This window comes from Mobula birostris, chromosome 15 (assembly GCF_030028105.1).
Source record: "Mobula birostris isolate sMobBir1 chromosome 15, sMobBir1.hap1, whole genome shotgun sequence".
Classification (NCBI taxonomy): domain Eukaryota; kingdom Metazoa; phylum Chordata; class Chondrichthyes; order Myliobatiformes; family Myliobatidae; genus Mobula; species Mobula birostris.
In genome coordinates, this window is record NC_092384.1 from 20,118,243 (window position 1) to 20,142,363 (window position 24,121).

General features: G+C 44.1%; 1 protein-coding gene across 3 annotated transcripts in view; it reads right to left on the minus strand.

The window, feature by feature from the left end:
• Positions 1–24,121, minus strand: part of LOC140210449 (adhesion G-protein coupled receptor G1-like) — a 75,834-nt gene that overhangs the window by 41,940 nt on the left and 9,773 nt on the right. The window contains exons 2-5 of one of the 3 annotated variants that reach the window (XM_072279414.1): positions 22,979–23,076; positions 13,799–13,840; positions 11,052–11,093; positions 9,222–9,263 (exon numbers count right to left, since the gene is read on the minus strand). In XM_072279414.1, the coding sequence (XP_072135515.1) occupies positions 9,222–9,263; positions 11,052–11,093; positions 13,799–13,840; positions 22,979–23,060 (208 nt within the window). In that variant the 5' untranslated portion in view covers positions 23,061–23,076. Of the gene's footprint in view, positions 1–9,221; positions 9,264–11,051; positions 11,094–13,798; positions 13,841–20,822; positions 20,879–22,978; positions 23,077–24,121 lie in introns of those variants that run through there. The other 2 variants (XM_072279415.1, XM_072279416.1) reach the window with 2 other exon arrangements.

Below are 24,121 nucleotides of genomic sequence, written 5' to 3' on the forward strand. Positions count from 1 at the left end.
CTCAGAAGGACACAGAGTCTATAGAAATGAGGCAATGTTGCATCAACTTCATGGACCCTATAGAGATTACAGAGGAGGAGAAGTTTGCTGTTCTGAGGCAATCCTGGGTGAATAAATCCCCAGGGCCTGACAAGATGTTCCCTCAGACCCTAAGGGAGGCCAATATAGAAATTGTCAGGGCCCTACCCTTAGCAACAGAGGAGGTATCAGAAGACTGAAGAATAGCCAATGTTATCCACTGTTTATGTCATGGTCCTGTCTGTGAAGTCCGCGTTCCGGTTCACGGTCTGGTCCGTGGACTCCGGACTCCGGATCTTCCAGCTGTCCCTTGTTTCAGTTGGGCTTAATCATAGGCACCTGATGCTCATCTTGGGCTGGGAATATAAGTGGCCCTGGGTTTGAGTATGGTTGCTAGTGGCGGTAATGCACCATTAAGCTGGATGCCAACTGCTGTAAAACAAGATACAGAGAGAGAGTATGGTTGCTGGGTGGGAGGGTTTTGGCTGCTATTGTTTGCTGGCTGGGATAGAGTTGCTGGAGTGGTTTTGGAAAGAGAGAGTTGAGTTGTGACTTGAAAATGGTGGAGAGAGAGAGAACATCAAGGAAAGAGCCAAGCTGTTGAAGGAAGTTTTTGGGGAGAGTGGAAGTGAACTAGAGATAGAGGTTGGTGGAAAAGAGGAATGAAATGGAATGGAAAGAGGAAGAAAAGAAAGCAGAACTACAGGATATCATACTCTGAGGAGTCAGTTGATGATCAAAGCAGGACAGCAAAACAATGGAAAGAAAATGAGATTAAAGCGATCATAAAACTAAGTGAAGATGGGGTGTCATTTGGTGATTGGAACCTGATTCGTTTGATGAAGATGCTCAACAAAATTATAGGTGATATTAAAGAAGCAAAGATTTTATGAAATGGATCGCTGTCAGGATAGTGCTCAGCAAGGTAAAGTGATAAGATTATGTAAAATAAATGGCAAAGAAGTACAATGCTCAATACTCAACAATAGAAAGTGGACGAGAGGAGTTATTTTGGGGATACGAACAAAAGTTACTATGGGTGAGATTAAACAGAACATAAAAGGAGCAAAAATTATTGAGGCCAAATGTTTGAAAGTTACAAGAAATGGGAAAAAGTATGATAGCTTACTGGTAATGATTAACTTTGATGAAGAGAGATTGCTGATTGACGTTTATTTAGGGTATATGTGTTGTGTGGTTATACATATCACTGCCTTTAAGATGCTATAAATGTCAGAAATTCGGGCACATTGTGGCAGTCTGCAGAGGAAAACAAAGATGTGGGAGATGTGCTGGAAAACATGAATATGGGAAATTCCACGGTCTCAACCGCTTCATTTTCACTATGGATGTCCAATCCCTATACACCTCCATTCCCCATCAAGAAGGCCTCAAAGCCCTCTGCTACTTTCTGGATAATAGACCTCACCAGTTCCCCACCACCATTACCCTCCTCCGGTTGGTGGAACTGGTTTTCAGACTCAATAACTTCTCTTTTGGCTCTTCCCACTTTCTTCAGACTAAGGGTGTAGCTATGGGAACTCGCATGGGCCCCAGCTATGCCTGCCTCTTCGCTGGTTATGTGGAACAGTCTGTGCTCCAAACCTATTCTGGTACTGCTGCCCAACTTTTCCTTTGGTACATTAACGACTACATTGTTGCTGCTTCATGCACCCATGCTGAGCTCGTCAATTTCATCGACTTTACTTCTAACTTCCACCCAGCCCTCAAATTCACTTGGTCTATCTCGGACACTTCTCTCCCCTTTCTCGATTTCTCGGTCTCCATCTCTGGAGACAGACTGTCCACTGACATCTTCTACAAGCCCACCGACTCTCATAACTACCTCAACTATACCTCTTCCCACCTCACCACATGCAAAAATGCCATTCCCTGTTCCCAGTTCCTCCATCTCCGCCACATCTGCTCCCAGGATGAGGCTTTCCATTCCAGGACGTCTCAAATGTCCTCTTTCTTTAAGGATTGTGGTTTCCCTTCTGCGGTGATCAATGATGCCCTCACCCGCATCTCCTCCATGTCCCACACTTCGGTTCTTACTCCATCCTCCCGCCACCACAACAGGGACAGAGTTCACCTTGTTCTCACCTACCACCCCACCAGCCTCCGGATCCAGCACACTATCCTCTGCAACTTCCGCCACCTTCAACAGGACCCCACCACTAAGCACATCTTTCCCTCTCCAGCCCTCTCTGCTTTCCGCAGGGATGAGTCCCTCCGTGACTCCCTGGTCCATATGTCCCTCCCCACAGATCTCCCACCTGGCACTTATCCCTGTAAGCGCAAGTGCTACACCTGTCCCTACACCTCCTCTCTTGCCGCCATTCAGGGCCCCAGACAGTCCTTCCAAGTGAGGCAACACTTCACTTGTGAGTATGTTGGGGTCATCTATTGCATCCGGTGCTTCTGGTGTGGCCTCCTCTACATCAATGAAACCCGACGCAGATTGGGGGACCGCTTCCTTGAGCACCTCCGCCCTGTCCGCCAAAACAGACAGGATCTGCCAGTAGCCACCCACTTCAACTCTGCTTCCCACTCCCATTGAGATATGTCCATACATGGCCTTCTCTACTGCCATGATGAGGCTAAACTCGGGTTGGAGGAGCAACACCTCATATACCGTCTAGGTAGTCTCCAGCCCCTTGGTATGAACATAGAATTCTCCAACTTCCGGTAATTTCCTCCCCCTCCCTTCCCCTATCCCTATGTCACTCTGCCCCCTCCCCCAGCTGCCTATCACCTCCCTCATGGTTCCGCCGCCTCCTACTACCCATTGTGTTTTCCCCTATTCTTTCTTCACCTTTCCTGCCTATCACCTCCCTGCCTCCCTTCCCCCACCCCTTTATCTTTCCCCTTACTGGTTTTTCACCTGGAACCTACCAGCCTTCTCCTTCCCACCCTCCCCCCACCTTCTTTATAGGGCCTCTGCCCCTTCCCCCTACAGTCCTGACGAAGGGTTCCGGCCCGAAACGTCGACCGATCTTTTCCACGGATGCTGCCCGACCTGCTTATTTCCTCCAGCGTGTTGTGAGTGTTGCTTTGACCCCAGCATCAGCAGATTATTTTGTGTTTACAATATTGGAAATGTGAAGCGGGAGCAAGGCTGAAATGCTGCAATTGCGGTGAGGAACACAGCGCAGCTTATCGAGGGTACATTTATAGCAAGAAGGCGGCTGAGATACAATATGTAAAAGTAACTCAAGGAATCAGTTATGCAGAGGCGGTGAAAGAATTTGATGGAAAAAAAGGCTGTCAAGCAAACAAATACAGGGAATGATAAACTGGTGAATTGTGAGAGTTGTAATATGAAAAATAAGGATACACTATTAATGAGTAGAAAGGAGTTCGTGCTTTTTATGGTGGATGCAATTAACTGTTCAGCGCAAACAAGCAAAAGAACTGAGAAAATTAAAATTATCGTCAAGTCTGCAGAAAAGTATCTTGGTATTAAAGGAATTAGGTGGGAAGAAGTCAAAGAAACGTTGAATGGAGGATCCAACAGTTCACAGGCAGGGGAGATGGAATCTTAATGGCAGTATATTTATCACAAATGGTCAAGAATTTAAGAAATGTTTCAGAATTTAAGGAAAATCCTCAGATTTTATGGTTGAAGCCCAGGGTAAATGTGCAGAACTCCAACAACAAAGAAGTATCCGACAAGAACAATGGTGAGTTAGAAAGAGGTGGGAAAATGGAGGAAATTATTACAAGGATACAAAAGGAAAAGGAATTTGTTGCAAAGTGAATTACCTATATTCAGATTATAAAATGAAAACATGGAAGCAAATGAAGAAGAACTCCAAGGTCTCAGTGAACAACTGCAGGCTACAATCCAAGAAAAGGAAGACATGAAAAAGCAGACAGACTTGGAAAAACAGCAATTTTAAAAGTATAACGTGCGATAATTACTATTCTTTAACAAGACGATTTTAGTCTTACAAGTGATGTAGATGAAATCAATGTAATTGAGGTAATGCAACTACGCAAAAACGTGACATAATTAGGGAAGAATAGCAGTTTGCAGCATTATCTAATGAGCGCATTAAGCATTCACGAGGAATTGCAACTACAGAGTGAAGCTAATAGAGAACTGCAGGCTGAACTAGATTGTCTAAAGTAGAGAACTCCAGGACATATTTGGTTGGAACACCACAAGTCTAGCGGTAATGCACTGAAAACTGGGTGCCAACTGCCATAAAACAAAAAAGAAGTGTGGTTGCTGGTTTGTCTTGTCAGTATCCTGTCCTTTCCTCTGTGGGGTAAGTCAGGGTGTCTTTGCCGTTACGCTGTGGTTGGATCTGTCCCTTTCTGTCCTTGCCTCTGTTGGGTAAGCCAGGCTGTCTTTGCTGTTACCCTGAGGCTGGACTGTTCCCTTCCCTTCCCCTTCCTTCTGGAGCCTTGCCTGCAACCTTGTCAAGTTCTACCACTGGGGCAAGACTGGACCCTTGCTGTGTCAAGAAAAGGAACTGTCTATCGTTGAGTTGGAACTGTCTCTGTGACCATGCCTTCGCTAGGTAGGTTTGCCGCTACCTAGTGTTGGAGACCGTCTCTGTGTTCACGCTTTCACTAGGTCAGTCCAGCTGCTTGCCGCTACCTAGTGTTGGGAACCATCACGTCATGTTCAGCATTCTGTGTAGAGCCCTGGCCCCAATTCCTGTTCCCAAGGAGGGGTCCTGGCTCTGTATTCTTTGTACGAGTCCTGGCCCTAAGTCCTGTTCCCAAAAAGGGGTCCCAGCTCTGTGTTCCTGTCTCTCTAGACCAATGCTCCATGTTCCTGTCCTCCCCAAGACCAAGGCTCTGTGTTCTGCGCTCCTGTCATCCCAAGTCCAAGGTTCCAAGGTTCCTAGGTTCCTGTCATTCCAAGTCAAGGCTCGGCTGTTCCTGAGTACCAAGTCAAGGCCTTGTGTTCTCGTTCTGTCCATGTGCCTCGTCTTGTCCATGTTCTTCATCCTGTACTGGACTTCCCTCATCCTGCCCAGGAGTCTCTCATTCTGTCCTGTAGCCTCGCCTAGTCCTGTTTCCCAAGACCACATCATGTCTTCGCCTAGTTCCGGAGTCCGAACCCAAGCCTCGTCATGTCCTCGGCTCGGGGTCCGAACCCAAGCCTCGTCATGTCCTCGGCTCGGGGTCCGAACCCAAGCCTCGTCATGTCCTGTAGCCACGTCATGTCCTCGCCTATTTCTGGGGTCCAAGCCTGAGTCAAGACCCAGGTCCTGAGTTCTTGTCCAGTCTTCGGCTTGCAGTCCAAGCTCAGGCTCCTAGTAACCCATTCCTTGTCCTGGTCCCGCTTACCTAGCCAATGTCCTAGCCAAAGTCTGTGTTCTTGTCCCAGCTCTCTAGTCAAGTCCTGTTCCTAGTACTTCAGTGTCTGTGTCTTGCATATGGGTCCACCATCAGCCCCACCTTATGACAGTTTTTAAAAAAGCTGTTCAAATAAAACAGGAAATTATAGGCTAGTGAGTCTGACATCAGTTGTGGGTAAGTTATTGGAAGGTATTCTAATTCCTTGAGAAGGCAGGCGAGGGACTAGCCTTGACCCACCCAATGGGTGTGGTAAAGGAACTGCAACAGTGAGATGAGGTGGCAGGGCATGAGGCTGAGCTATACCATGGTAGAATGGAGGTCCATTTCCATGTCAGTTGAACAGATGTCCTGGGGCTGAACTTGTTTTTGGCTCTGGTTAAATGAAACTTTCATTCTTGCAATTCCAGGGCACAGAGCTATACATCTAGGACGCCACCAACTTTAAGGAATCCTTGGCATTTGGTACATCAAAGGATTGTAGATGCCCAGTTGCTCCATAGATTCATTGCACAAAATCAAGGGGAGTTCAGATCTCAGCAGAACTGGAGGATATGAGTACTAGATGAACCTGGCATTCAAATCAAACATCAACTATTACCTTGCTGACTGGCAGGAGAGGATCTAAGAGAGGTTTAAATTTCTCCTGATCCTAATTCTTATTCAAAACATGAGAAAGTCTGCAGTTGCTGGAAATCCAAAGCAACACACAAAATACTGAAGGAACTCAGCCAGTCAGACAGCACCTATGGAAATGAATAAACAGTCGATGTTTCATGCTGAGACTCTTCGTCAGGACAGAGAAGGAAGGGGGGAAGATGCCAGAATAAAAAGGTGGGGGGAGGGGAAAGAAGCTACCTGGAAGGTAGTATATGAAGCTGGGTGAGTGGGAAAGTTCAAAGGCTGGAGAAGAAAGAACCTGGTGAGAGAGCAGAGTGGACCATGGGAGAAAAGGAGGGAGGAGGGGACCTAGGGGGAAGTAATAGGCAGGTGGAAGTAGTAAAAGGGGTCAAAGTAGGGAATCGGGAGGGGGAAATTTGTCCACCGGAATGAGAAATCAATATTCATGCCATCAGGTTGGATGGAACCAAGTTTACTCCTCCACTAAGAGCTGGTCTTACCTTGGCACAAGAGGAGGACATGCACCTCTACATCGGAAAGAGAATGGGGAATGGGAATTAAAATATTCGGCCATTGGAATGTCCCGCTTGTGGTGGATGGCGGGAGGAGCTTGACCAAGCGGTCCCCAAATTTACAGCAGGCACCACCAATGCAGAAGAGGCCGCATCGGGAACACCGGACATAATAGGCAACCTCAGCAGATTTGCAGGTGAAGTGCTGCCTCACTTGGAAGGACTGCCTGGGGCCCTGAATGGAGGTGAGGGAGGAGGTGTGTGGGCAGCTGTAGCACTTAGGCTGCTTGCAGGGATTAATGCCAGGTGGGAGATTAGTGGGAGGGAGCGATTCCTGTGGAGTGGGTGGGGGGGTGGAGGTAAAATTATGTTCAGCAGTAGGATCCATTTGGAGATGGTGGAATTGCAGAGGATAAATGTGTTGGATGTGGAGGCTGATGGGGTAGTAGGCAAGGACAAGAGGGACTCTGTCGCTGTTAAGGCAGCGGGAAGCACGTGAGCGTGGATGTATGAGAAATGGAGGAGATGTGGGTGAGGGCAGCATCAACTGTAGAGGGAAGTAAAGCTCATTCTTTAAAGAAAGAGGACATCTCCAAAGTCCTGAAACGGAAAGCCGCTTCCTGGGAACAGACGTGGCAGAGGCAAAGAAACTGAGAAAAGTGAAGAACATATTTACAGGAGACAAGGTGGGAAGAGGTATCGTCAAGATAGCCATGGGAATCTGCAGGTTTATAAAAGATATCGGTTCACAATTTGTCTCCAGAGATGGAGAGAGAGAGAGAGAGAGATCAAGACAGGAATGAGAGATTGAGAAAGGGGAGAGAGATCGAGAAAGGGGAGACAGGTATCAGAGATGGACTAAGTGAATTTAAGGGCAGGGTGGAAATTGAAGGAAAAGGTGATATAATTGATGAGCTCAGCATGGGTGCATGAAGCTAATTCTTACTCTTCTATTGTCCGTGTTGGACACCAAGAATCTACCTACACTGAAGTAATCCTGTGCTTCCACTCAAGGATGAATGAGGCAGTTTTTATCCTTTATCCACATTAAACATCATAGTGAATGAGGCTCAAATAATGCACTCAATAGGCACAGACAGGTCTGTCACTGTATTATACTGGCCACAGTACCAGTGGACAGTCTGTTGTATGTCACTTGGTCACCGGGCTGGTGGGAAGAAGTCAATCTTTAAACTCGGACACACTACTGATGGACATGGGTCACTGCACACCAGCTGCATTCAGTACTGGTGGCCACAGGTCTGAAATTGTAAAGGCACGAATGTTGAATATTGATGGAAATATCCCTAGCTTCATATAATAACGTGTGCACAAACTAACACTGAATACAACTGGGGTGTGTGGGGTTATGGGGTGTCCAGGGAGGGATAGCATCCCTGGTGGTGGGCTTGTCATGTTCTGCCCAAGGGCAGCTCATCCACCTGCCACCCAGCTCTCGCCTGTGGCTCCAAGTAACTGTTTGCATGTGACAGTGGCCATACCACGGTATATCGCTTCAACAGGTGGCTAAACCAGGTGAGGGTAGCCGGGAACCTACAACCCCGGTGAGAAAGGGATATGTCTATCCCAGCAAACAAAGCCAGTTCCGGTGGACTGGGCAGATGAGATTGACTGCAAGATCCAATGGCCAAGAAGGCATTGCTGCAACACTTTGTGGAGAGCGAAGAGCACGGGAAGTCACAGAAGGTGTCATGGCTACCCACTGCAGCCAAGGAAGTCTTCAGTCCTGATGATTTTTTGAACCATTGGACAAAGATCTTTGAAGCTGACAGGGTGGAACTGCCCCAGTGCAACCAACCTTTTCATTATAAAACTCTTCCCGCATAGGTTATGTTGTTGTCGGAAATGACAGAGAGCCAATATAGTTCTGAGAAATTCGGGATAAACATCAAAAATATTTTAAATTTTAGCAGAGGAAGCAGGTGCTGATGAAGTTTCGGTCCAGAACATCACTAGTTGAATCCGCTCCATAGATGCTGCCTGACCTGCTGATGCAGTGGTGTAGTTATTGAGCCAACAGGTCTATTGCCCTGACACCAACATACAAATCCCACGTCATCTATTGATTACATTCAGTTAATTATCAGGAATTTAAATAAGAATTTTAAATTAAATAAGATTTAAATTAATGCCATCTCTTCTATCGCTAAAGAATGTGATTGAGCAGGAACATTACTTTGGTGTCTCTCTTCACAAATGCCCCTGCTCCTGCTGATCACTACCAGCATCTGTCTTAATTTCAGATTTGCAGTATCTGGTCTTTGGTGTGGATCCAGACTCTCTGGTTAAGGAGCCAGTGAGAAAGAGAGAGACCCAGAGTTTGCTGGGACAGTGGTAGCCATCCTTGGTCATGTTGAGTGACAATGCGAGGAGATCACTCATGGGATTAGTGGTGGAGTAAAGCAGAGGATATGGTCAGCATTGGTGAGCAGATTGTAGGATCCCCCCGGCCAACCAGAGTACCACTGGCCTCACACTGTTTTCTGTACCATGCTCCATAATGCTTGAGGTGGAATCTTACCACACAAGTACAGATGACATTTTCCCCAGACTGCAATCATTTCCAAAGAACCTCATTCTGATTTACATTGAAACACCTGTAGCTGAGAAAATAGGTTAACAATTGCAACATTGCTGATCTTTCCTGATTGTTGGTATTTCTCATAAATTTAGTTAAAGAGCAGAAATTCCAATAGCTGGGAGTTTCTTGGGATGGTAAAAATGACTGACCTTTGACTTCATTCTTTTTACATTGCTCGTTGCAACATGTCTCTGCAGAAATAAAAAGAAAAGACCACTGTGTAGAGTTGCTGCAAGACAAAGGTTTCTTCCCCTTTCTTAGAGCAGGTTGATTATACCATCACATTGCTACAATTCTACAATATTCCATGAATCACATTACCTACAGTTAGCAGCTTTGAATTATGCCACTAATTTCTCTGTTGACTCCCCTTTGCTTGGACCGGTGAATGGCCACCCTGGCCAGGATGCGGTGAATGCCTGGGTCTCTATATACCAGTTGCTCCATAAAGACATTGCATAAATCAATAGGAGTTTAGATCCCGGCAGAGCCATGAGTAGGAGATGGAAGTTGGAATTGAATAGTTATCTTACTGTGTCAGAAAGTGCATCCTATTACCACAATTCCTCCTTTTATTTTATCCCACATCCAACACCATTGAGGAGAGCTTTATATAAATTACCTATCTGTAGATTGTGGAATTTTTACTATGCAAACCCAACCGCTATCTTCCCCTGTCGTGCACCAAAGGTCATCTCTCAGGGTATGACTCTGTATAATATTTGGAAAACCTGAAGGAGAACTTTAAACTACAAGGTCTCTCGCTCTATCCAACTCCCAGACTGAACAAAAGTTACCGCTTTTCATCTTTCTATTCCACATGTCCTTACCAGAGGATTCAAGGAGTTAGGAGACCTAACTAATAATAAAAATTAAGTTAATGACCATCTGACTCTTCACGGGGACCATGGTCAATGTTGGAAATCTGAAAATTTGATTTCAAAGTTCGAAGTCAATTTATGACCAAAGTTCATATACATCACCATTTACAGAAAGGTATGACCATGTTAATGGGGCTATATTACAGACCACCCAATAGTCTTAGGGGTTTAGAGGAACAAATTTGAAAAGAGATCAAAGACTGTTGCAAGAAACATAAGGTTGTTATAGTAGGTGATCATAACTTTCCCATATTGACTGGGAATCCTATACTGTAAAAAGACAAGATGAGATAGGGTTTGACAAATGTGGTCAGGAAAGTTTCCTTCATCAGTACATAGAAGTCCTAATGACAGGATGAGCGATACTGGATCTGAGATGGGGAAGGTAACAGAAGTTTGTGTAGGGGAACACTTTGCATCCAGTGACCACAATGCCATGAGGTTCAAAGTAAATACATGAAGAGATAGGTTTGGTCCACGGGTTGAGATTCTAAATTGGAGAAAGGCAAATTTTGATGGCATCAGAAATGATTTGGCAAGTGTGGATTGGGACAGGCTGTTTCCTGGCAAAGTTTTGCTTGGTATGTGGGAAGCCTTCAAAAGTAAAATCTTGAGGGTACAGAGTTGGTATACTCCCGTCAGAATAAGAGGCAAAGATAACAAAGGCAAAGTTTGAAGCCCTGGTTAAGAGAAAAAAGATACAAAAGAAGTAGGAACAAATGAGGTGCTTCTGGAGTATAAGAAATGCAAGAGAACACTGAAGAAAGAAATCAGGAAAGCTGAAAGTAGGCATGAAGTTGCTCAAGCAAACAAGGTGAAGGAGAATCTTAAGGGATTGTACAGATATGTTAAGCACCATGCTCCATAATGCCTGAAGTGGGATCTTACCACACAAATATAGATGACATTATCCCCAGACTGCAATCACTTCCAAAGAATCTCATTCTGATTTACATTGATAACACCTGTAGCTGAGAAAATAGGTTAACAATTGCAACATTGCTGATCTTTCCTGATTGTTGGTATTTCTCATAAATTTAGTTAAAGAGCAGAAATTCCAATAGCTGGGAGTTTCTTGGGATGGTAAAAATGACTGACCTTTGACTTCATTCTTTTTACATTGCTCGTTGCAACATGTCTCTGCAGAAATAAAAAGAAAAGACCACTGTGTAGAGTTGCTGCAAGACAAAGGTTTCTTCCCCTTTCTTAGAGCAGGTTGATTATACCATCACATTGCTACAATTCTACAATATTCCATGAATCACATTCTCTACAGTTAGTAGCTTTGAATTATGCCACTAATTTCTCTGTTGACTCCCCTTTGCCTGGACCTGTGAATGGCCACCCTTGCCAGGATGTGGCGAATGCCTGGGTCTCTGTATATCAGTTGCTCCATAAAGGCATTGCACAAATCAATAGGAGTTTAGATCCCGGAAGAGCCTGGAATAGGAGATGGAAGTTGGAATTGTGTAGTTATCTTGCAGTGTCAGAAAGTGCATCCTATTAATACAATTACTCCTTTTATTTTATCCCACATCCAACACCATAGAGGAGAGCTTTACATAAATTACCTATCTGTAGACTGTGGAATTTTTACTATTGAAACACAGCTGCTATCTTCCCCTGTAGTGCACCAAAGGTCATCAGTCAGGATATGACTCTTTATAATATTTGGAAAACCTGAAGCAGAACTTTAAATTGCAAGAACTCTCACTCTATCCAACTCCTAGACTGAACAAAAGTTACCGCTTTTCATCTTTCTATTCCACATTGTCATAAGGGAGGCGGGGGTAGCGGACACAAATCCAAGACACACACTGAAGTACTACCAACAGGACTAGGTGTATCAGGAAAGCAAAGGAAGTGGGGAAGAAAGGACACTGGACATTGACAGAGGCCCTGGATGAAACTAGGATGCAGGGCCTGGACTAGGACATGGACAAGAAACATGGAACCCAGACAAGGAACTAGGAACACGGAACCTGGACTAGGGACTCCAGAACTAGAGCTTGGACCAGGACCCGGAACCTGGGTCTTGACTCGGAACCGGAATCCGGGTTTAGGCTAGGACAAGACGTGGCTACAGGTCATGGCGTGGCTACAGGACTGGACATGAGACACCTGGACAGGATGAGGGAACTTCAGTACAGGGCTGGGTGAAGCACATGGACAGCACGAGAACACAAACCCTTGACTTGGACTTGGGAGACAGGAACCTCGGAACCTTGCACTTGGAACTTGGGAACCTGGATCACAGAGCCTGGACCCCTCCTTGGGAGCAGGACGTAGGGCCAGGACTCGTACACAGCACACAGAGCCAGGACCCCCTCCTTGGGAACAGGACTAAGAGCCAGGGCTCTTTCTACACACAGAACACCGAACACGAAGAGATAGTTCCCAACACACGGTAACGGCAAACAGCCGGACCTACCTAGCGAAGGCGACGACACAGAGACAGTTCCCAACTCAAGGTAGCGGCAAATGGCCAGACTTACCTAGCGAAGGCGACAACACACAGACAGTTCCCAACTCAAGGTAGCGGCAAATGGCCGGACCCACCTAGCGAAGATGAGGACACAAAGAGACAATTCCAAACAATGACAGACTATTCCTTATCTTGACACAGCAAGACCCTGGTCTTGCTCTGGTGGCTGAACCTGATGGCTTTGCAGGTCACAGGCGAAGGTTGCAGACGAGGACACAGGCGAAAGTTGCAGGCGAGGCTTCAGAAGGAAGGGGAAGGGAAGGGAACAGTCCAGCAACTGAAGCTGAACCCAGGAGCTGTTTATGTAGCCAGCCCAAAATGAGAATCATGTGCCTCAATTAAGGCACACAACAGAACAAGGGAAAACCGGAAAACCTGGAATAAGGATTGATGGACCGGACCGTAAACCGGAACTCAGACTTCATGGACCTGACCATGACACGCACATCCTTACCAGAGTATTCAAGGAGTTAGGAGACCTAAATAACAATAAAAATTAAGTTAATAACCACCTGACTCTTCACGGGGACCATGGTCAATGTTGGAATATCTGAAAATTTGATTTCAAAGCTCGAAGTCAATTTATGACCAAAGTTCATATACATCACCATTTACAACCAGTTCAGTCTCCTGTGGGCATCCTCAGCAAATCTATAGAACGGCAACTATTACAGGATCAATGAAAGATCCACCAGAGTGCAGAAGAGAACAAGCTGTGCAAATGCAAATATACATAAATAGTAATAAATAACAAGATCATGAGATAATGAGATAAAGAGACCTTAAAGTGAGATCATTGGTTGTGGGAAACATCTAAATGAAGGGGCAAGAGAGTGAAGTTATCCCCTTTTATTCAAGAGCCTGATGGTTGAGGGGTAGGAACTGTTCTTGAATGCTTGTGCAAGTCTTGAGGCACCTGTACCTTCTACCTGATGGCAGCAGTGAGAAGAGACCATGATCAGGGTGGTGGGGATCTCTGATGATCGGTGCTGCTTTCCTACAACAGCATTTCATGTAGATGTGCTCAATGGTTGGGAGGGCTTTACCCGTAATGTACTGGGCAGAACCCACTACCTCTTGTAGGATTTTCCATTCAAAGACATTGATGATTCCATACCAGGCTGTGATGCAGCCAGTCAATACTCTTCTTACTAAACAACTATGGAAGTTTGCCAAAGTTTTAGATGATAGGAAGGTATGTCATCATTCCAGCAACCAATATTTTCATTTCTCTCTTTCTCAGAGATTTCTTTTTCCCTGACAGATTCTGGTTTAATGAGATTTGTCAATAACTCGGCTAGAAATGAAAGGGTTCAGAAAACTGAAAGTTTCTCATGATGTTAATATTCAAGTTACTGACCCTTGTCACCGTCCGCTCCGCATGATTTCCTGCAACTCATATCTGTACAGACAAAAAGAGAGAGCCATTATTAGGGAGTTGCTGCAGTGCTGTGAATCTGAGTGGAAGCTCACCGCTCAGATCTTCGTTAAATTTCATCTCATTGATCTTAAACTTCTGCTTTCTAGTTATAGACTCTCTAGTACTTAGATAAGGTATCTGGCCATCCATCCCACCAAAGCTCCTCATTGTTCTAAAAAAGGTCAGTCTTGAGATCTTATACTCCAAAGAGAAAAAGCTGAACCTATCCAATCTCGCCTTTCGGCTATAATCCTCCAATCCAGGAAACCTCCTGGGGAATCTCTTCTGTATTCACTCCAGTGCTAGTACATTCTTCCTGTAGCCTGGCGACCAGACTGTACAGAATTCTTCCATAATGCTCATAAGTATCCAACCATTTCCTCTACATTTTGAAAAGAAAAAGTGAGTGGGTGCAACCTGGATATTACGCGTGCCACGGATCTCAGGGAGCCGCTGGAGTGTGCCTGACGGGACCCACATTTAAAACAAAAGCTAGTGAAGCAGTCGGGACATTCTGCGCACCACAGATTGTGGGGTAATTAGGCACTTACAGGGGAAGATAAAAAGAGGTCAGGTTTAAGTGGAACAGCCATGGTGGCAGTGACCAGTGTCAATAGGCTAATGCTGGAGTGCAGAGCTAAGGTTTTGAACCACAGAGCCTTCAGTGAGGACAGGCAGAGGCTGTAGATCGATTTTAGGTCTCTTTCTTTTTTTCTCTATTTCTTAATTCACAGTTAGAGCAGTGGGAATGCCAGTCAGTGGAATGTTCCTGTTGTGGAATATGAGAAGGTAGGGAGACCTCCAGTGCCCCTTATGAGTACACCTGCTAGAAGTGCATCCAGCTGCAGCTTCTTACAGACCACGTTAGGGAATTGGAGCTGCAGCTGGATGAACTCTGGGAGACTAAGGGGTTGGTTGATAGGTAAAAAAAAAAGCTGCTTAAATAAACCAGGAAATTATAGGCTAGTGAGTTTGACATCAGTTGTGGGATAGTTATTGGAAGGTATTCTAAGGGACCAAATCTGTAAGTATTTGAATAGACATGGACTGATTGGGGACAATTAGCATGGGTTCATGCATGGTAGGTCATGTCTAACCAATCATGTCGAGTTTTTTGAGTAAGTTACCAGGAAAGTAAATGAAGGCAAAGCAGTGGATGTTGTCTACATGAGCTTTAGTAAGGCATTTGACAACTCTCACATGGGAGGCTGGTCAAGAAGGTTCGGCATTCAGGATAAGGTAGTAAATTGGATTAGACATTAGCTATGTGGAAGAAGCCAGAGAGTGGTAGTAGAGGATTTCCTCTCTGACTGGAGGCCTGTAACTAGTGGTGCACCACAGGGATCAGTGCTGGGTCCTTTAGAGTGGACAGCCAGTGCCTCTTCCCCAGGGCACCACTACTCAATACAAGAGGACATGGCTTTAAGGTGAGGGGTGGGAAGTTCAAGGGGGATATTAGAGGAAGGTTTTTTACTCAGAGCGTGGTTGGTGCGTGGAATGCACTGCCCGAGTCAGTGGTGGAGGCAGATACACTCGTGAAATTTAAGAGACTACTAGACAGGTATATGGAGGAATTTAAGGTGGGGGGTTATATGGGAGACTGGGTTTGAGGGTCGGCACAACATTGTGGGCTGAAGGGCCTGTACTGTGCTGTACTATTCTATGTTCTATGTTTGCTACAACTACTCAATGAGTGAAAAACAAACGTCGCTTGAGAGTTTCTTTGGAAGAGGTGGTGGGGACATAAAAGGCCTAATGATGGTGATAACGCAGAGACAGCTGAGCCCGAGACTGCAAAAAAAAAAGAAAGCTTCCTTTAACAGAAAAAATGACGAGTCGTGCATAAAATATGGCTTCATTGCGACCAGTGACTCGCACGCTCCAAGCCCCCTGTGTGTGATATGTGGAGACAAGCTGTCTAATGAGGCAATGAAGCCCTCAAAACTGCTTCGGCACCTTGAGTCCAAGCACCCTGCACTTAAGGACAAATCCGTTGAGATTTCTGAGCGGAAAAAACTTGAGCAAGCGGGACAGAAGCAACTGCCGAGAGCCACCACCTCCACAAATGCTGCTGCTCTGAGAGCGTTGTACTTAGTGGCTAGTCGTATTGCTAAGGCTAAGAAGCCTTTCACTGTTGGTGAAGAATTGATTCTGCCTGCTGCCAAGGACATGTTCCATGAACTGTTGGGAGAAGCTGCAGCTAACAAGATGGCACAGGTTTCTCTTTCAGCTACCACAGTTTCAAGAAGAATCAATGACATAGCAGAGGACATCGAAGCACAGCTGTTGGAATGGCTTAACAAGTCGCCATGGTATGCTATCCAGGTCGTCGAGTCTACCGATGTCAACAACAAGGCAATACTGCTGGTTTATGTGCTATATATATTTCAAGACGATCTGCATGAGGATTTGTTGTGTGCACTGCCGCTGCCAACTAACACAAATGGGGCAGGACTATTCAAGTCTTTGAATGACTACATGTCAGGCAAACTGGACTGGCTATTCTGTGTTGGGATATGCACAGACGGGGCTACAGCTATGACTGGACGGCTGTCTGGTTTCACTACCTGAGTCAAAGAGGTTGCTCCTGAATGCCAGTCTACACACTGTGTCATACACAGGGAAATGCTGGCTAGCCAAAAAATGTTACCTGATCTTAACAGCATATTGAGTGACGTTGTTGAAGTTATCAATCACATCAAAGCAAAAGCCCTTAACTCACGTCTGTTTGAGCAGCTTTGCGAGGAAGTGGTTGCAGAGAACAAATGCCTTCTCTTACACACTGAAGTCAGGTGGCTATCAAGGGGGAGAGCCCTGGCCAGGGTTTTTGAGTTAAGAGAGCAGCTAGAGATTTCTTTCAGGGAAAAAAGTCATCACTGGCAGCACACTTCAGTGACGAGGAGTGGATAGCAAAACTGGCTTATCAGTGTGACAGCTTCAACCTGCTCAATGAACTCAATTTGTCACTTCAGGGGAGAATGACAGCTGTCTTCAAGTTGGCAGATAAAGTGTCTGCTTTCAAAGCCAAATTGGAACTGTGGGGACAGCGAGTGGACAGGGACATATTTGACATGTTCCCAACATTAGCTGGGATTCTGGGAGAGACTGAGGCTGCACCATCCTTCTCACAGCTGGTCCGCAATCACCTATCTTCGCTGCCGACAGAATTCAAGTGTTACTTCCCAACCGCAAATGACCCAAGACGTGCAACGGCATGGGTCCGTGACCCATTTGTGAATGTCCCCGGTGAATCATCCATGTCAGCACGGGAAGAAGATCAACTCCTCGAGCTTGCAACTGACGGTGGCTGAGAAGTATGTTTGGCATAACATCTCTGTCGGCATTCTGGATCAAAGTCAAGGCTGAATATCCTGACGTAGCCACGAAAGCACTGAAAACATTGCTTCCATTTCCAACACCATATCTCTGAAAAGCGGGGTTTTCTGCAATGAATGCAACAAAAACTAAATTGTGGAATAGACCGGACATGTAAGGAACTCCCCTTGAGTATCGCTGTCTCCCATCACCCCTCGATGGGACCGTCTTGTTGCAGGGAAACAAGCCCAGGGCTCCCACTGATTCAACAATGTTGGTGTGTTGCAATGATTTTATTTGTTCATGCAAGGAAAGTATGCGCTGTGTGTTTAATATCCAAACGTTATTTAAAATGTTATGATGCTATTGACTTATAAGTGACTTATAATTGACTTATCACTATATTTATGCGAGGAAAATATGCGCTGTGTTTAATATTAAATTCGTTAGATAAACCCTTTTAGAAACGAAATTGAGTGTATTGGCCACTTATAAGTGACTTATAGTTGACTTATCACCTATATTCCAGTCGTGATCAACACCCCGCCCGTCGGCCGGTCTGCAAGAATATTGTCAGTATTAAACCGGTCCACGGTGCAAAAACGGTTGGGGACCTCTGATCTATATCAATGATCTGGATGATAATGTGGTTAACTGGATCAGCAAGTATGCTGATGACACCGGGATTGGGGGTGTAGTGGACAGTGAGGAAGACTATCATAGCTTGCAGAGGGATCTGCATCAGCTGGAAAATAGGATGAAAAATGGCAGATGGAATTTAATGCAAACAAGTGCAAGGTTTTGCACTTTGGTAGCAACAACCAGGGTAGGTCTTACACAGTGAAGGGTAGGACACAGAGGACTATGGTAGAACAAAGGGATCTGGGAATACATGTCTATAATTAATTGAAAGTGGCATCATAGGTAAACAGGGTCAGAAAGAAAGCTTTAGGCACATTGGCCTTCATAAATCAAAGAATTGAGTTCAGGGAACAGTTTGTTATGTTGAAATTGAATAAGACATTGGTGAGGCCTAATTTGGAGTATTGTGTGCAGTTTTGGTCACCTATCTATAGGATAGATGTAAATAAGGTCAAAAGAGTACAGAGGAAAATTACAAGGATGTTGCCTAGTCTGGAGGACCTGAATTATAAAGAAAGATTGAATAGGTTAGGACTGGATTCTTTAGAACGTAGAAGACTAGGAGGAAATTTGATAGAAGTATACAAAATTATGAAGGGTATAGATAGGGTACATGCAAGCAGGCTTTTTCCACTGAGGTTGGGTGGGACACAGCCAGAGGTCATGTGTTAAGGGTTAAAGGTGAAAGCTGAGAAGTTTAAGGGGAACACAAGGGATAACTTCTTCACTCAGAGGGTTGTGAGAACGTGGAATGAGCTGCCAACACAAGTGGTGCATGCAAGCTCAATTTCACCATGTAAGAGATGTCTGGATAGGTACATGGATGGTAGGGATATGGAGGGCTATGGTTCAGGTGTAGGCCAAAAAACAAAGTTATTCGGAAAGTTGATGAAGGAAAGGCAGCGGATGTCATCAACATGGACTTTAGCAAGGCTTTTTGTTTGTCATCTATATCAATCATCTGGATGATAATGTGGCAAACTGGATCAGCAAGCTTGCAGCAGGAGCTGGACCAGCTGGGAAAAAGGGGCTGATAAATAGCAGATGGAATTTAATGCAGACCTGAGTGATGTGTTGCAGACAAACCAGGGTGGGACTTGTATGGTGAGCAGAGGGCACTGAGGAATGCGGTAGAACAGAGGGATCTAGAAGTACAGATCCATAATTCCTTTAAAGTAACGTCATATGTAGATAGAGTTGTAACGAGCTTTTGACACATTGGCCTCCTTCTTAAATCAAAGTATTGAATGCAAGAGCTGGGTGTTATATTTAAGTTGTTTAAGATTTTGATGATGCTTAATTTGAAGTATTGTGTATAGTTCTGACTAGAGGTCATGGTTTAAGGATGAAAGATGAAATGAGGGGGAACTACTTCGCTCAGAGTGTTGAGAGTGAGTAACGATCTGTCAGTGGGAATGGATTTGTTTTCAACATTTAAGAATAATTTGGATAGTAAATGGATGGGAGGAGTATGGAGGACTATGGTCGAGATACAGGTCGATGAGACTAGGCAGCATAATAGTTCAGCATAGACTAGATGGGCTGAAGGGCCTCTTTGCTGTAGTACTGTATGACTTTTATTTCCTTCTAGATTGTGAATTACCAAAGTGCACTATACTTTCCCAAATTAAATTCCATCTGCCATTGATCTACCCAATTGAATCCAAGATTCACATGGCAGCCATGGATTAACATTCAGTTAATAATCTGGAATTTAATTAAAACTTTAAAATTTAATAAGATTTACATAATGACATTTCTATTATCTACGAAGAGAATTCACCTCCATCATTTTGTTGGTAGCTTAGATATTTTTTGAAGTCAGCTCCAAGGTGTCACTGGACCAATTATACATGGTTGTCAACTCTCCTGAGACAGCAAACCCCATTGCTTTGTACAACATTCAAAGTTCAACTATTATCAATGTACTGTATGTACATGTCACGATATACTACCTTCAGATTTATTTTTTTGCAGGCGTTCACAGGAATGGGTGATAAATGTACCAGGCTTTTAGAAGTTTCATAAAAGATGGAGGAGGAGGTAAAAGGGGCAGTGGGAAGTTGCGCTACTAATTAGGGACAATATCACGACTGCACTTGGGGGGAGGGTCATAATGGAGTCCATTTGGGTAGAACTCAGGAATAGGAAGGGTGCAATCATACTAATGGGATTGTACTACAGATCATCTCCCCTAGTAGCTGCCAGGACATTGAGGAATAGATACGTAATCAGATTAAGGAAATGTGTAAAGATAATAGAGTTGTTGTCATGGGGGTTTTCAACTGGGACCTTCCTAGTGTAAGAGGTTTAGATGGGGTAGAATATGTTAAGGGTTATTAAATCATTATGTGGATGGTCCAATGAGCGGAAGGGCTGTACTGGACCTGGTGTTAGGTGATGAGCCTGGCCAGGGGACTGACCTATCAGTGGCTGAGCACTCGGATGCAGAGAATGTGGGTAATGTAATCAGATTAATGACTACTTTGCTTCAGTACTTACAAAGGAAAAGGGCATGGAGGATCTGGAGATCGATGCTGAGTGCATAGATATGTTAGGTCATTAGGAGGTCAAGGAAGAAGAAGTGTGAGTAAGCACAAAATACTCTGCAGATGCTGGGGTCAAAGCAACACTCACAACATGCTGGAGGAACTCAGCAGGTCGGGCAGCATCCGTGGAAACAATCAGTCAATGTTTTGGGCCAGAACCCTTCGTCAGGACGGATTCAGAATTGGCTTGTGCACAGAAGACAGAGGGTGGTGGTTGAAGGGACTTATTTGAGCTGGAGGTCTGTAATTAATGGTATTCTGCAGGGATCTGTGCTACGACCTCTGCTGCTTGTGATGTATATAAATGATCTGGATGAAAATGTAGATGAGTTGGTTAGTAAGTCTGCGGATGAAACCAAGACTGCTGGAGCTCTGGATAGTGTAGAAGACTGCCAAAGAATGCAGCATAATATAGATTAGTTGCAGATATGGGCAAAGGAATGGCAGATGCAGCTTACCCAATAAATGTGAGGTGTTGCACATTGGTAGGAGACAGAACACTGTTAAGGGCAAGATCCTGAATAGTATTTCTGAGCAGAGAGATCTTGGGATCCAAATTCATAGCTCCTTGAAAGGTCGATAAATTGGTTAATAAGGCTTATGGAATGCTTGCTTTTATTAGTCAAGACACTGAGCTTAGAAGTCAAGAGGCTATGTTGTAACTTTATAAAAATTTACAAAACTCTAGTCAGGCCATATCTGGAGTATTACATACAGTTCTGGTCACCACATATTAGGAATGATATTAAAGCTTTGAAGAGGGTGTAGAAGAGGTTCAGAAGGATGCTTGGTTTAGAGGGCGTATGCTGTTGCAAGAGGCTGGATAAACTTGGGTTGTTTTCTCTGGAGTGCCAAAGGCTGAGGAGAGATCAGATAGAGGTTTACAAGATCATAAGAGATATAAATATAGTGGGCCGAGAGTATCTGTTTTCCCAAGGTTGAAATGTCTAATAGCAGACAGCATGCATTGATGGTGAGAGGCGGATGTAAGGGGTAAGTTCTTACTCAGAGAGTGGTGGATGCCGAGAATGCACAGCCTGGTATGGTGGTAGAGGCAAATACATTAGAGGATTTCAGGAGATGTTTAGATAGGTATATGGATATAAGAGTAATGGAGAGATATTGATATTGTGTAGGTAGGAGGGATTTGTGTTTGGGTGTTTTTGATTTGCTCTTTAGATGGTTCGGCAGTTGTAGACCAAAGGGCCTCTTTCTGTTCTGTACTGTTCTATGTTCTAACAAAGAAATACTATAGAATTAATGAAAAACTACACCCTAACAAAGGCTGACAAGCAACCAATGTGCAAAAGAAAATAAAATGTGCAAATACAAAATCAAATAATAATAATCATTGTTAGTGACTTCAATCAAGCAAACTTCAGGAACGTACTCCCCAAATAACACCAGCATCTCTCAGGTCTACTTCATCTCACCTGAATGAGTGTACTTCAGTTGTAACTAGCTTCATCAAGAAATCTGTTAACAACTGTGTTCTGATGAAGACAATTAGGGTCAATCCTAACCAGACATCTTAAATGAACTCATTCTCTGCTAAAGTCCTGATCCAAGGTATCCAGGATGGATGAGCTTGTACTGTACCAGAAAGTCAAGTATGATCTCTGAAAGCTATCAGGAATGCCGAGAGAGAACACTAGAGCAAGCTGGACAGTCAGTTGAGTCAGCTGAGTTCAGGCAGGGCCTGAACACTACCATTGGCTGCAAGCAGAAATGGCGGGGGGGCAATCTCTAGCAAAGACACATCTCTTCTGATGACTTCATTGCCTTTTACACCCATTTTTAGCAGGGAAACTAAGTTCCACAAAGATGTGTCCCCTGATTCCTCATTGGCTTCATTCCATACATCTTGCTGGCAGAAGTCAGATGCACTGCAGAAAGTACTCCAACAAATGGCATCTCAGCCTGACTTATACTTGCTCTGCTCTGGACTGATGGATCCTGCAGACACTGGTAAACACAGCTCAGTCCACCAAAGGTGCAACACTTCTTTCCATCCAGTCCACCTTCATGGTGTGTTACTTCAGGGTGGCTAGCAAGAGCATGAAGGGTAACTGCTTCCCTGACCTTTCCCTTTTCTCTCTTCCACCTTCTAGCAGAGAGTACAGGAGTTTGAAAGCTCAGATGTCCAGGCTTAACATCAGCTTTTTCCCTCACTCTACCAGACTTCTGACCCAATCTCCTCATTCACACCCCTTTCCCCATAGTGCTGCAATGTTATCATCCACTGAACTCTATCTCTCTCGGTTGCTACATTATTGTCCTCAGAAAAAGAATCTGATCATCTAACCATGTCCGTCATATTAAAGTAAACTATAAAGTCACCACTGAGACTCCTATGCTCTAGTGATGAAAAGAAACGTTGCTTATGCAATCTCTCTTTGTATACAGTGCATTTCATAACCTTGATATTTTGTATCTTACATATTGTGGGATATTTCTGAAGTGCTGACTCAGGCATGTTAAGAAGGCACATTTCTCGCTTAAGGACTGAGGAAGGTTGAACGTAAGATGCACAAGTCATTCATCTAGTTCTAACAACTATAAGAATATGAAAGCTTTCAAACATGTAACACAAACAAGAAATAATGTGTCTTACCAGATATCATTCCAATAATGAATATTAACAAAATAATGCTTCCTCTTTTCCATATAATTATACACCCACATGCAGTTTTCATTGTCTGTATGATATGGCTAAAGAAATGAAAACATACAATGAATTATAATAAATAATATTATTTCCAATATAGGAAGGTGTTTATAATGTAGATGACAAACTGATTTTTAAAAAAATCTGCATGCAGCTTTGTTCAAAATCAGATGCATGGTGCAAAATTAACCTTCTGCTACTGATGAACATTCCTTGGCTTAAATTGAAACCAGAATGTGTTGTATTCATGAAGTCACTGGGACTGGACAATTTTCAGTCGAGGAAGAAGCACATAAATAACCTGTTTCTGAAAATCTAAAATGCTCCCAATACAGTCTTCTGCTTGCCAATCTACTCTGTGGAATCGTTATTTATATTGAAATAATAGATTAAAAAATTAATAAAAATTGTAAATAATCAGCAGGTCTGACATTACTTGTGGAGAGAAGTTCAGGGTTAATATTTCAGATCGATGATATTTCATCACAGTGGAGAAGATGAGAGAAAAGCAAATATTACAATTGAGTGAAACCAGGGCAGATGAAGTAAAGACCATGTTGAAGATGATGAAATAGAAGGTGAAATAGATGAAATAGATGATGAAATAGATGAAGTAAAGACCATGTTGAAGATGTTGAAATAGAAGGTGAAATAGATGAAATAGATGATGAAATAGATGAAGTAAAGACCATGTTGAAGATGATAAAATAGAAGGGAATTGTAGGAACCATAAACAGAGAATGGCTCTGGAGAATGGTGTTGATCTGTCTAAAGCAAACTAAAGGATATAGGCCAAATTAGTCTGACTTTGAGAGGCAACCGGGATGAACTTACTCATTGCTCGTTTCCGTTGTGAAAGCAAGCCCCCAGTGCTCCATTATGTTTTCCATTTGAAGGGTTGACACTGGAAATGAATTGAAACTCCAGTGCTTCTAACTCTCCCACGTTTTCTTGAGTCCAAATCACTTGTACATTGTGACATGGGGTCCATTTCAGGCTGTATGTGAAATCCAGTGGTGTTGCAGTATACTAGTTGTAGGACAAACATTTGGAAGATTTTCAAGTCATATACAGTGCTGGAGGCTGGTT